The sequence below is a fragment of the Diadema antillarum genome, unplaced genomic scaffold, assembly GCF_040938485.1.
Source record: "Diadema antillarum isolate AM-2024a unplaced genomic scaffold, OU_Dant_1.0 seq00000507_RagTag, whole genome shotgun sequence".
Classification (NCBI taxonomy): domain Eukaryota; kingdom Metazoa; phylum Echinodermata; class Echinoidea; order Diadematoida; family Diadematidae; genus Diadema; species Diadema antillarum.
This window is the reverse complement of record NW_027271462.1, coordinates 5,499-20,368: the sequence shown is the minus strand read 5'-3', so window position 1 is coordinate 20,368 and position 14,870 is coordinate 5,499. Positions and strand designations below refer to the sequence as shown.

The window sequence follows — 14,870 nt, the reverse complement described above, 5'->3', positions numbered from 1 at the left end:
TTTTCAACACAAATATTTGGTTCAAACCCTAGTAGCCAAAATGTCGGAGTTTGAACAATTCACAAAGTGACTTGAACAAGATCGTTAAACAGTACACTATTCCAATCTTTGTGGTCACTGTAGTTATTTTCACCTCTTATATTTCCAATTTGATAATGCATACAGTATTGGATGGGACCCTTAGTCTGTGACATACAAAGGGTTGATGACTAAATAGATGTATACACATTGCCTAAAATGCCTTGCAGAAACAGCACCTAGCACAGAAACACCGAGCAGCCAAGGGGAGACAGAAGAGAAAATGGCCGACGGCAGCGAGGAAAATGCAAAATCAGAGAAGCTGGTCACGGCGATTGTCATCGGGGCCGGCAACAGAGGTCAGACGTATGCCAGCTATGCTCTTGACCTTCCAGACAGACTAAAGGTCAGTGATGTGAAAGGAAATGCCTACCTGTCTCGTGATGGTATATTTTAAAAAAAAAATCTCTGAATGGGTTTTCATCTCATGAGCATTCTGATTTTATCAAATAAATGTGAAATAAAACAAAGCAAAACAGAACAAAATGACTGTGAATGTGCAGAGGATTAGGCCTGATTGATTGACCTTCCTTGGACTGAAGTTTAATGGAATCATTTATCAATCTGCTGTATTCAATACCTTAGAAATGACTTTTTGCTCCCCAGTTGGTTTGTTGTCCAGCACCTGACATTCACTGAAAACAGAAGAACTGTTGCATGCTTTGGCTATGGAGTATACATATTCCATTAACCCTAAAAAGACTGGGGGGGGGGGGGGCCTAAAAGGCCCCCCCTCAACATTTTGTGCGAATACTCGGCAACGCGCATTGCTTTCACCGCGATGCTCTATGACTTTTTTTCTTTTGAGTTTCCCACACATTTTGACACCAAATTTGTGACGCTCAGGGTTATGGTTCTGATATTATGTAACTTTTTGTACGTGCACATCGGACTGAAAATAGCTACAAAGCGTGATTTTGTGTACAAAGTGAATGCAAATTGATATTTTTCACATGGTTCATATGAATATGCTTATTTTTACTCATTATGGCTGAAATCAATTTGTTTTAGCAGTATTGTTCTTCAAAAACGTCTGACATAAAATTTTGCTGAAAAAAAGACAAAAACAAAAGGTCAAAAAACAAGGAAATACATAAGAAATTCATAAAACAATAAAATACATAAGAAATTGAATTTGATACCGAATTTTTTTCCAAGTACATTTGCTAAGAATGCCACAAAGAGTATTTGGACCAAAAATTTGCACTTTTGGAACATTATTTACTGATTAATACCAAAAAGTCTGATTTTTGCATAAATTAGCATAATTAATTGATATATAATAAAAGAAGACTATTTTGAAAAATCTGATTATGTGATCTTGCAGAATACGTCGCACACTACCATTGTGCAAATTTTCGCGGTGATCGCGGGATCCACGGCCGAGATCTCAGGGGGGCCCTTTAAAGGCCCTCCCCCCAGTCTTTCCAGCTACCAAAATACCCCAGTCTTTTTAGGGTTAAGAGCTTTTGGATGAGACACAATGATATTACCAATCATGTACATTACTGCTGTAGGCATTTTATTCTTTTCATTCTTTTTTTTTTTCAGATCGTTGGTGTGGCAGACCCCAGAAAATTTGTGAGGACACACATGCAGAAAGTCTTAGACATTCCTCCAGAAAATGTATTTGAAGGTAAGCATGTAATTGAACAAACAAACTGACAACCATACATATAAGGGGGTAAAGAAGTAAAAAGTGAGGAAATTCCTTGATATACAAAAGCATTTCTTTGCTAAAAACCTGGCCTTGGTATTTGCATTGTGTGTTGGATATTGTGTTTGCTTCCATCCAAGCATCATAAACTAGAAAATGAGTGAGAGAAGTACTGTAAACATGACCAGCTACATGTAAATCTTAATTGTTGTAAGTATTCTGCAGACAATCAAGTGAATTTGCTGGATTTGCATTTGCTAAAATGGACAATCCCCTAATAGTGGTCTTGGAATTAGCTGAAGACTTTTTTTTTTTTTTATATAGCATTCTCTAATTTTGTCATAGCCATATTAGCTTGTTGAAGACTAGTCCTGTGTATACTCGGGCTGGTGTCTATGGGAAATGCGTGCTAAAGCAGATCAGCTCATCGTCACAAGTTAAAGAGTAAATTGAATCATGGCATGCCTTTGACATGATAGAGACTTTTATCAATACATGTACTGTCAATCTTATTTATTTATTTTTTGTTGGGGGGGGGGGGGAGGTAGTGTGAAAAAAAGGAGCATACACGTTAATGTGTGAATTTGTTACCTCTGCCTTATCAATGTTTACTTGCAAATAAATCCAATTCATTGATGAGTGGGATTTTAGCTGTGTTTTCATGCCAAGTGCAAACACTTGCATGCTTTGCTTTGTTGTGAGGAATTATGTGCTTGCATTTGGATTTATATTTTCTTTGTCTGCAGTGTGTGCCAGTGAATGCCCTCTTGTACATTGTTTAGTATTCCTTGTATCTCTATTCTCTCGCTCTCTCTGTCTATTTTGCTCTCTATTCCTTTCTATCTCAAACTTCCTAGACTGGAGGGAGCTTTTGGCTCAGAGCAAATTTGCCAATGCTGCAATCATTGCTACTCCAGACAGACATCATAAAGTAAGTGACCAAAAAAAAATTGTTACTTTATCATTTGTTATCAAATCTGTGTTGTTTTGTGGGACACCATTGTCAGCATAAGCCTGGACATATGATGAGATACTGGACAGTTGATATACAAATGATGCACAAGATAGAGTGCATCTCCACTAACGCCACGAAATAATCCTGTGCATCATTTGTTTTATAAAATGGGTCGAAAATTCAAAAACTAACAGCATTTTTCACGTACCTTTGAGGGTCAAGATGTCCGAAGATGTTCGTCCCAAACATTTACGCACGTCGCACTCGGAAATCCCGCACATGTAAGTATGAATGATGGGGGGGTTGGGTTTCCGGACACTTAAGTTCCCGCATGAAAACTTACTTATTTTACATAGAATATGCACCCTTTACCTTAAAGACTTCATATAGACTCCTCATATAGGCCTACTAGACAACATACTCTGAAAACGGCGTGAGAATTAACCTGCTAAATCGTTGGATTTGCCCTTCAAAGTGACTCCATGTACGTGTCCGGTCCCACAACGCTTGGTCTACTGTACGTATAAGAGTATACGTACGCCACACATGTTATGCACAAGGGAAGAAAGGCCGGCCGGCCGGCAGCCGGAACTAGAAGTTGTTTACAGGATTGACAGCGCGTATGCATGCAATTCAAAGGAGCCGCCGTGCGCACAGACGATCGGCAATAGGATTTAACACGCAGTGCAATGGGACTAAAATAACCAAAGCACACCTGACTCATTTCAGCGCTTCCTATTGGCTACATTCTTGAACCCATTTTATAATATCTAATGTTTGATGTCACATGGATTAATGTGAGAAATGAGACTACATTGAGGCAATGGAATTAATTAATGCTCAGTGCTAATCCACCTTGCCTATGTAATGGTTAACAATGTAGACATTATATGAAAATACATGAGGTTTTGTGATTTCATAATTTGTTTCATTTTCACCATATTTCATGACTTTCATCCAACTTTAATTGATATTGTCGTTCGACTGTTCTTTATTTCTCAACATGGATTGTAAAAAAAATTCTATAGTTGTTATGCCTCTGCCCAAAGGGTGCAAGGACATTATGTCTTTGAGTTACATTTTCATTATCATAATTTTTCTATTTTCTTCTCTTTCCAGGAACCTGCTATAGCGTGTGCTGCAAAGGGTTATCATGTTCTACTGGAAAAGCCCATGGCAGTAAGTGAGGCTTCAAATTTCCTCTGTTACTATTTTTTTTTCTTATTTGAACCAGAGCAGCAGAGGCAATGAACCTTTTTATTATCAACTCTGTACATGTGTATTGAGTGAAGGCAAATTATTAGTTATCTGAAAAGTTATGTAAAATATGTGTGCGCTGGAGGAGAAGACTTACAGTGTATGATGTCACATGCATACAAGGGCATCACAAGCTATAGTAGTCTTCTCATCCAGCCATGACTGAGCAGAAACTTCATTCATAACTTTTTAACGGATTGTCTCATTTTCCTCAAACTCTCATTGATGTGTTTTACTAATATTGCTGCATTCACTCAACCCACATGTCTATGAAGGTGAACTTGTCCTTTATCTGGAACAAAAGTTATCTGAAATTGTAACAAATGGTTGTCATTACTACCCCTTGTTATGTTTCTTGTAAGAACTCGTATATTATTACGTCATTAGCCCTTAGTAATTGTATGTCGATTTTTGTTGGGGTTGACAATCAGTGCAGATACATTGTAGGGTCCGAAGGGGAAACGAAAAATAGTATTGATATGTGACAAGCCATCTGACAGTTATCAGATATCAGGAGATCATCAAATAATTACCAGATACCAACCAATCATCAAGCCCTTGAGAATGCAATGGTCTGAAGCAGAAAAGATTTGGAAATTATGACAGATTTTATTTTTTTTTATACAAAAGGGTAATCTTGTTTTCCATCTAATTAACCCGTTGAGGCCGAGTCCCGAGTATACTCGGGCAAGCGTCTGTGGAAAATGCGTGTTGCAGCAAAATTAAACCGTCCTCAACTGCTCAAAATAGTTTTAAATGCAAGACTTAACCTGGTTCTAAGATTGCTTCTTAGAGAATACAAGCTTTGAATGTAAAATTGATGGGTCTGTGCCAATTTGTACCATGAAACTATCTTTTCTGATCCCATTGATGGTAAGACCACTTGCAAAGTCCCTCATCCCACATTTTGCTTGACATGTCACTTAACAATTTGTATGTCATGCAGTGAGCTAAAAGCCTTATGAAGTATATTTAAGTTCTAGAAGTAGCCGCCAGTACAGACACACAGACATATTCTTAGTGAACATATACGATACTGTCACCTCGCCACATGCAATGACAACAGACCACATGAGATAACTAGAGAAGCACTCTGAGAGCACAGACCTCCACCAAGCAGCTCATTTCCACCACTGATCTTGTTCATGCATAGAGACCAGTGATTTCCACTCATACGTATGCATGCTGAAAGTCGCCCGATTTCCCAGTCTTTTGTATAATACATCATCATCTTCCAGGTGTGCAGCGCGCCTCACCCTAGCAGAGACTAGAGCATGCACTTTAGTGTGCTATGAAAACCTCAAATGCTACTGTATGCAGCTTGAACTCCCAAGTTCATTGACCCTACCTCCCAAAATATTGAAAATTCATGTTGAACTTTATGAAATTCAAAAAAATTCCCAGATCACTACCAAAATTTAATCATATGTTCCTTTGTATCATTCTCAACCTTCCCTGTGAGGTTCATCCAAATCCGTACACCACTTTTTGAGTTATTTTGCACACGGACAAACAAACGGCAATGAAAACATAACCTCCTCCCTTGGCGGAGGTTATTAGAACCTGGTGAACTCTTCCTCAGCTGACCCTCTCATTCTCTCACCTTTGACCTACAGGTCACGGAGGAGGACTGTAGAGAGATTGTCAGGACGTGTAAGGAGAACAACGTCATCCTAGCAGTGTGCCACGTCCTTAGACACTTCCCACCCACCAAGAAGATCAAGGAACTCATAACATCGGGGGCCATCGGTGAAGTCGTTAACATCCAGCATCTAGAACCTGTGAGCACCCGAGGGTCACTCTAGTCTTGCATGACTCATCATCCCGAAGGCTAGATATAATCAGTTTTCTGATTTCAGCATCTTCCTGCTTTGAAGAGTATCAAGCTTTCTTTGGAAATATGATTTGCTGCACTTCATGCTGGATGGCCTACCTTGAAATAAAATAAAATCTTGAGAAATTGCGAGAGGAACAGGTTAATGCATTATTTTGTCCAGTTTGGCTCAAGTTACTACCTGTAAGCATTTACAGAAAAAGATTTTGCCATTGAATGCATTTTACACTTTAATAGAAGACAAGAATGAGAAAGATGGTAGTCATCATTGTGATAGCATTTTAAAAAAGATGGGGTTTTAGATGGAGATATCCCCATATATGTGTGCATTGCATATTGTGTCTTATCATGATCATTTTCATTTCCTTTTATGTGTCTATTCTGTGATTCTTTAATCTGTTATGTAAGCATCATGCTTTGTACTCTGTCGAAAAGTACCCTGGGCTTTACTGTTCATGTTATGTAAAAGATAACTGAAATGAAAAAAAAAAAGAGTGAAGAGAGGGATTGTATGAAAGATCATTGAAATAAAGAGAATGATAGAATAAAACCTTGTTGAATGACAAAAGATGCCCAAAAATATTGATTATTTGCCAGTCACAAAGGATATTAAACTTATGAAAAGGATATTAAACTTATGAAAAGGACATACTATTTTCCCAGCTGTACAAAACATCTAATTGCACCTTTTACCATTTGCAGTGAAGAAGTACATGTATTATTAAGCTGAGTGCCCATTGATGGTATTTCATGCAGTGTCTCTGTTTTCACATTTGCATTGCTACCGTCGATGTCAGGTTGGTTTCTACCACTTTGCACACTCGTACGTCCGTGGCAACTGGCGCAGGGAAGATGACTCGACTTTCTCGTTGCTCGCAAAATGCTGCCACGACGTCGACCTCATACACTGGTGGATGGGGGAAAATAAGTATGTTGCAGCGAGTTTTTTTTTATGCCTCCACCACAAAGTGTCATTGGAGGCATAATGTTTTCAGGTTATCTGTCCATCCTTCTGTCCATCATTCTATTTACTTTTCTTTTTGCCATTGAAGTGAAACTATCATCTCAACATTGTTGACGTGCATAGACTGATAGGGAGAACTATGCATTATGGCGGAGGCATACCAGTCACCATAGCAGGGTTTCTAGTTGTGTTTTGTTTTTGTTTTCATGTGCACACTTAAAGATTAACCTGTGGTTATGGAATTCATCCCTCTCAGCTTGTTATGCTTCCATTATCAGAGTGAATGACAGACATGGTCTGACAGTTTTTTTATAAAATCTTTTTACTTCCCATAATTATGAATTATAAAATGCAATGTGATGATGATGATTTGGATGTTGTTTAATGTTAATTTTGATGGTATAGGTGTGCTTGAGTGTGATACATTTCAAACTAGCAAGTAATCAAACTTTTTTATGAAATTACAAAATTGACTACAATGTTTATCAATTAGACACTTGTTTTCTTTCTCACCCATAAATTACCCCTTTCTCACTAAAGTTGAAGACAGTTGTAGAGTTTTTTAAAATTATAATTATTGCTTGAATGTTGTTTGATTATTGTTCATCTCTTCTTGTGTTTCCACTTTTAGATGTCAACAAGTTTCTTCATTTGGGTCATTACAGCATTTCAGGCGAGAAAACAAGGTAAGATTCGTGGAACCACTTAAAGGACAAGTTCACCTTCATAGACATGTGGGTTGAGTGAATGCAGCAATATTAGTAGAGCACATCAGTGAGAGTTTGAGGAAAATCCGAGAATCCGTTCAAAAGTTATGAATTTTTGAAGTTTCTGCTCACACAAGGCTGGATGAGAAGACTACTATAGCTTGTGATGTCACATGAGTACAACGATATCAAGAAAGAATAAAGAAAATTCAACATATTCTCACTTTTCTCGCATAACAAAAGAACACTTGACTTCTCTCTTTCAGAAGGCAGGGGGAATAATATTACCCTTAACATATGTCAGTAACAAGTCGAAGAAATGTTCACTTCATTCAAAAAGTAAAGTTTTGTGAAATTCTCGTTTTATTTTCTTTATATGGTTGTACGCATATGACATCATACACTATAGTAGTCTTCTCATCCAGCAGTGACTACGCAGATACTTTAAAAATTCATAACTTTTGAACGGATTGTCGGATTTTCCTCAAACTTTCACTGATGTGTTCTACTAATATTGCTGCATTCACTCAATCCACATGTCTATGAAGGTGAACTTGTCCTTTAAGAGTCGAGACTAACTAGTCAAACTAATTAGTGTAGGACAAAACTTAGCCTTATTGTAACTGTGAACCCAGTTATTACATTCCATACTCATTAGTATTTGTTTTGGTTCTTATTCTGCAGTGAAATATTGTATTTCTGTTAAATGTCCAGTGACTATATACTTACTAAATCACAGTCACAGAAAATATCTGTTTTTGTTTTGTTTTCTGTCGCTTGTATTTTTCCCGTGCAAGATTCAAATGTTATTATAAACTGTATAATCTATCACATTGTTTCTTTGGTGTAGTATATTATTCCTTGAATTCTTGGTTAATTCCATCTTTTAATCTTGCACAGCCAGCGGGTGCCGGATCGAGATGTACAGACTGTAGTATCGAGACATCATGTCCATACTCAGCGAAGAAACTCTACCTTGGAAATGTACTTATGGTAGGTGTATCATGTACTTGCAAATTATTATCTGTGCATCACATTGAACAGTTCGTATCTATACAGTTACATGTATAGAAAGAGCAGGGTACCTTTGCAGATATTAGACCAGTTCAACATCCAACACTACTACAATATTTAGGAAGAAACATTTTTGAAGATGCTGATAGATCAGAAATTCATCATACTTGGGCCTCTGTGGTACAGTTTGTAATTCTCAAAACCACAAGTATGAAAAGAACCCGACTTTCAATGCAGCCGAGTGCAAGCAACCTCATTACAGTGTGGCATGATGCTTAACCTTACATCTCTCTGGTCAGGGGAGTAAAAATGGTTACCTCCCATCGCATTAATGATAATGAGACCAGAAGTGGCAGTAGGAGCAGTGGTAATACTAGAAAAATATTTCAGATTTTATGGGGGAGGGGGGGGGGGGGATGTATAACACCAATTGAATTGAACTGAAATAATTTATTATGACTTGTTTAACATGAAAGCAATGGATGCCTGTTTGCAAATAACCACAGTGCAGACAGCTTCAAGTCCTCTCAGAAGGCCTGGGTGATGGGGATAAAGTGCCTTTGATATTAAGGACACAGCTGCTGCTGCTGGAGATCTCAAACAAGGGACCTCAGGACTTAAAGTCTGTGGTCTTATCTACCCCAAGTCAAAACTGCTCCTCTTCCAAGCAGCTCATTTTCTCCCATATACACGCAGTCGTCATCTGCTAAAAATGGCCCTATTGCCCAACGATATAGAATCCTTTCTAGTGTTTACCCTAGCTTCTTGATGTACCTCGAGTGCTCACTCAGATATGTGCGCCCCACATACAGGCAGCTTGAATCATCTCATTTGTTGGCCCTATTTCCCAGTGATAAAAGATCCTTCAAAAATATAAAAAAAATCTGGGAGCAAAACAGTGTTCCACATCAATACCAAAATTTAATCATCTCTTACTTGTGTCATTATCAACTTTTCCTGAAAATGTCATCCAAGTATCATCCAAATACATTTGCAACTCTTCGAATTATTTTGCAAAATAGGCAAATAAGCAAACAGCTAGGCAAACCAAAATGTAACCTCCTTGGCAGAGGTAGAAATAGATTTCCCACATGGCTTCATATTATTTGTACATCACTCAAGACAGTGACAATAAGACAAATGTTTAATATTGTCATAAAGATATACCAGTAGTCTTGTGAATTGCATTTCTGTTGACACTGCATAGAAGTGACAGAGAGATGTACAGAAGATTTTAACCAGAGATCTCTTAAATATCTTCAATGTCTCTGATTCCATATAGGGCAATGTAGGATGGCCTGTGTCGATTATTACAGACGTCCCAACACCAGAATCTGTCAAGGAGGCTTTGGAGACCGGGCCGTACGGGAGATGTGTGTATGAAAGCGACAATGACGTGTGTGACAACCAGGTGAGTATGATGTATGCAGAGAGGAGTCAATCTACTGCAGAATTGTCAGTTTCTCTGACTCACCGGTATGCTTTATTTGACATTTAAATTGCCACATTCTTGTTTTCTCACAAATGTTTGTACAGTCGTCATGTCTGTGTCCATTGATCTTACAGTGAAGTTTAGCAAATTTTACTCCTTTCACAAGTGAACCCATCGTTTGGATAATCTTGCACTGTCCCAAATGTACTTTTTCCGTCTGAAGAAATCTTTTGCTAGAATCAAATACTGAGTACTTGAATATATTTTTATGGACCTTAACACTGGTTGTAGATAAATTCTCTGCTTCAGCATGAGATAGTTTCATTCAAATAGGCCAAATAGTCAAATATCTCCATAAAACCGAGCATAAAAGACTATAATGAAATGTAATATTTCACTTATTTTCAAGAACAACTGAAAGATTGATTCTGGTATTGTTCCTTGATTATGCAGATCAGATGCAGTAAAGATTTGCATTGAATTATTATGAAAAACAGGGCTACTAAGTTCCTGAAAAGTAATTGTCTTGTCCTGTCAAGAAAGTGATATAAACTCTCTTTCATGTAGAAATTATTTTTCTTCACTTAAATGTATGCAAAGAAAATTATTATATTTTCCCTATTGCACTTGGGAACCTCCTTTTCTTCATGTGTTCGTTTGTGTTTTGTAAGATGGTTGACTCTACTCTTTTACTCTCTCTTATTCCAAGGTTGTGAATATGTTTTTCGAAGGCGGGAGAACAGCATCGCTGACGATGGTAGCATTCACCGAGAAACTTTGCGAGAGACAAGTCCGGATATTCGGCACAAAGGTATGAAAGGGTGACGCTACTTCACTAAGAGGCCAACAAACTGCACACTGTGAGAGTTAAAGCAGACTATATTGCTTCTCAAAGTACAGTGCACTCCTGTTATAAACAAAGACTTTCATAACAAAATTCTTGTTACCACAAAAGAAAAATTTCAGGTCCCAAAATCATCATATGTATAATTATCTTAATATACTTTACTGTTCGCTATGGCGAAATTTTAATGTAATGAAAGAAAATTGCCAGTCTCGAGGACTTTGTTGTAATAGGAATTGCCAGTATATTGTTATTTCCAAATTTTCTCAATCCTCGGTACCCCCCATTTGTCTGTCCTCATTAGTGTCCTGATACCTATTGCCAATAAAAAGGCTTTACCTAGATTGTAGTCATCCCAATCTCCATTAATTGACAATGGCCTTTGTTATGGGGCTGGCCACCTTTGCACCCTTAATAAGTTGCCTGATTGGAATGGCGGTCATATTGTAAAGAGAAATTTCTCAGTTGCCAGTCAACCTGTAGAAAATGAGCAGATATGATATAACACACATTTTGTATATATTCATAAGGATGAATTTCTCAGTTGCCAGTCAACCTGTACAGTATGTCCCCCCCAAGAAATTACAATCAGATTTTCGCATTGATAACATCCAATATGATTAAACTGTCTAAATGCTACTTCAGGGTCTTAAAATATAACATCTTAGCTCTATTTTGCAGAAAACCCCATTTGATTTGGTTAAGCGGTCACAGAGAAATGTGGATTGTTGTAAAGCATGTCGTGAGTCTGATTCTTCAAAGTTTAGCACTTGGATGCTCTTGTGTGTGAACACAATAGACAGAACTTGGAGGGAAGAGATTCCTGACATGCTCTACAAAATTCCTAATTTCTCTTTGACCACTGAAGCAAATCGAATGGGGTTTTCTGTAAGATGTGGGCAATGAGTTTCGTACCCTGAAATTGTACTTGGATTGATTCACTATTTTTAAAGTTATCATTGCGAAGGGTCCCGCTGTAATTTTTTTGGGACGTACGGTAGAAAACGAGCAGATTTGCTATAACACACATTTTGTATAGACACCTCCCCGAGTTTACTTGAAACTACATGTAGTCTTCAGTGGGATGAAGTAGCTGAGCAAGAGAAAGGCAGAGGAAAGAGAAAGAATGGAGTGATAGAAAGATAAAGGACGAAGGAAGAAGATAAATAGCTACACGTAGGTGGAGGAAAGAACAAGATAGAAGACTTGAATAAGATGTTTGTACCATTATGAGTGCTTCCATTTAACCCGTTGAGGACGAGTCCCGAGTATACTCGGGCAGGTGTCTAAGGGAAATGCGTGTTGTAGCAAACACGAACCGTCCTCTGCGGGTTAAGAATGATTACCGGACAGACAGGATCCCCACATTGTTATTAATAATGATAATGATGATACGTATATGCAGTGCCCCTTTAATACCACTCTGTCTGAGTGCTGTAAGGGTACAAGAAATTCCTCACACAGAATAAACAGAAACAATTTAAAGGAAAGGAAAGGAAAGAAAGAAAGACAAAAGAAGTTATCAAGTAATCATATGTTAAATTTTATTTACTGTAGGGGTTTTCAGTGCTGTCCTAAAAGATTCAACTGAGAAGATAGCACAAATATGGAAAGGAAGCTTGTTCCAGAGGGAGGATCCAGTGTAAACAATTAAATGTTGTCACCCTTACATGGTTTGGTTTGAGGCTTGATGTAATTATTTGCATATAGCTAAGGGATTAGAAATAATGATGAACTTCTTCCATTTTTTTTTTTTTTTGCATTTGGTCAGGGAGAGCTGACATACTCTGGAGGTTCGTCCATTCATCTGTTTGACTTCACAACGAGACTGACCAAAGAGATCTATCCCTGGTCCATCGCCCCCATGAGAACAAGACTGACCGGTCATGGCTGCGCCGACTTCTTCCTCATGCACAACTTTGTCGAAGCTGTCGCTGTAAGTATGCACAGGATTGATGTTCTCAAACGCACATTTATTATACACACAAAGCAAAAGTCCTGACTAATATTCTTGAGCCAATAATATTTTTGTTTTGTGTGTTGTTGTTTGGATTTCGTAATCCCGATCCCCCCTCATTATTGAAAATGTTGTGAATGAGATCTACTGTTTGGTAAATGATGTGAAGAGTCAGTTTGTTTTACTTTCTTTGTCTTATGAGTTCTGTCCATTTTTTTTTTTTGTTTCTTGTATGACAATAATGGTTGTTGTCTTCCGCATTTGTTGCACATTGGAATAAAGGAGGGTTACGATTTCTCAGCCGCAGTGCTAAGCCATGAGAAAAATATGGCACTGTATCTCTCCAAGAAAGCAAACAATTCTCGCTATCGCCAATGACGTAAAAAGTACCTGGATGTGGCTTTTTCGTCAAGACTTAGTGCACTTCCGGGACTTGGGCACTTCCGGTGCGGGTTATATTTTGCACAGCGCTAGCGTGCACGTACGTGTACCTTACCTAGCGCTGCGCCGGCCACGGATACTAGTAGGCGGCTGTACCCAAGCCAGCCAGGCGTGTGATACATACTGTAGCTATAGCCCCCGCATTGCCCTAGGCCTTGCATATAGCATGCAGCGCACGCATACAATCTAACGTTAGACATACCGGTACTGTTTGATCATTGCGATCGACTTGCACATCAGTCATCTCGGCATATGCTGAAAATAATATCGGTACTGGAAAATATTCACCCACCTGGATATCGTCATGGAATGCCCATCTTTTTATTATTTGTTCTCTGTTGAAGTGCCGCGAACACTATTGGGAACGAACCGTGATCTCGAACTTATCCTGTCTCTGAAGCATCTAGCAATTTCTTCCAAGCAAGTTCCACGCGCTGTGGAGTCACCCAAAAACTTCACCCACGTCACATCTCGCATGCCGGGGATATTTGTGTAGATTTGTTCGTTTATATTCGTATTTACAAGAATTTCTCTAGAATGGAGAAATTTCAAATCACCTGGATATCGTCATGGAATGCCCATCTTTTTATTTTTTGTTCTCTGTTGAAGTGCCGCGAACACTATTGGGAACGAACCGTGATCTCGAACTTATCCTGTCTCCGAAGCATCTAGCAATTTCTTCAAAGCAAGTCGCACGCGCTCTGGAGTCACCTGAAAACTCCACCCACGTCACATCTCGCATGCCGGGGATATTTGTGTAGATTTGTTCGTTTATATTCGTATTTACAAGAATTTCTCTAGAATGGAGAAATTTCAAATCATATGAAAGCTAAAATTCAAGTTGTGGAAACAGTAATTACACGTAAGAATACAGTCGGTTGTATGTAAAGAGCATTAGTCGCGTATCACGCGCGTACGAACGGAAGTGACTTGGCTCCCGAACTATCCCATAATGCACCGTAAATGATGCTTAAATCAACATCCGGGTACTTTTTACGTCATTGGCGATAGCGAGAATTGCTAAAACGTGAAAAACAAAATATGTAAAAGGAAGATAATGGTGGAAATGTGCAGGAGTTAACAGAAAAGTAAAGTTGCTCAGCACTGCTGTGAAGTTTGAAGTAGTAATTTTGTACTCGCTGAACTGAAGGCTTTGTTCTGTCAGTGCAAAGAGGTTGCTGCGACACCGTAGCGATCTTCGGCATCTCTCTCTATCTCTGGTACTGTCAGAATGGTGATTCCACAGTCAGTAAGCTAAAATACATTGTATATCATTATTTGGCATCTCTCTACCTCTTAGAACGATGATCCCACGATGATCCTAACTGGTCCAGATGACACGCTCGAGAGCCACCTCATCACGTTTGCGGCCGAGAGGGCAAGAAAACAGAACAGAGTCGTTTCCATGGAGCCCCCAATGGATTGGTGATGTTTTCGCTCTTTGCGAAAGATAAGGACTCCATGAACCATGAAATACCTTGACCGTCAGGTGTAGAAAACAATGGATCACTGCAGCTCACGTCACATACAGTGTACGAGTTGCGGATGAATATGTCTATAGATTGAGGAAATATACAATGAACATCTCTTGTACAGAGGTCAACAAATGCTTGCTTTGATATCAATTGCCACTTTTTTAGAAAAAATTCAATGCCACTCTTTTAAATCAGTGCTCGATTAATAAAGTGCAAACACGTGTTATCATGAAGATTGAAGCAATTATAAACTTT

The 14,870-nt window shown here is 38.6% G+C and overlaps 1 protein-coding gene across 1 annotated transcript; it reads left to right on the top strand.

Moving 5' to 3' along the window:
- Window positions 1–259: 259 nt before the first annotated feature.
- On the top strand, window positions 260–14,569 carry LOC139733951 (putative oxidoreductase YteT). Its single transcript, XM_071644762.1, has 12 exons — window positions 260–424; window positions 1,630–1,714; window positions 2,593–2,666; window positions 3,810–3,869; window positions 5,564–5,728; window positions 6,579–6,709; window positions 7,377–7,431; window positions 8,353–8,445; window positions 9,749–9,877; window positions 10,608–10,709; window positions 12,514–12,678; window positions 14,441–14,569. The coding sequence occupies exons 1-12, from the start codon at window positions 302–304 to the stop codon at window positions 14,567–14,569; spliced, it is 1,311 nt and encodes a 436-aa protein (XP_071500863.1). The 5' UTR covers window positions 260–301.
- Window positions 14,570–14,870: the final 301 nt, after the last annotated feature.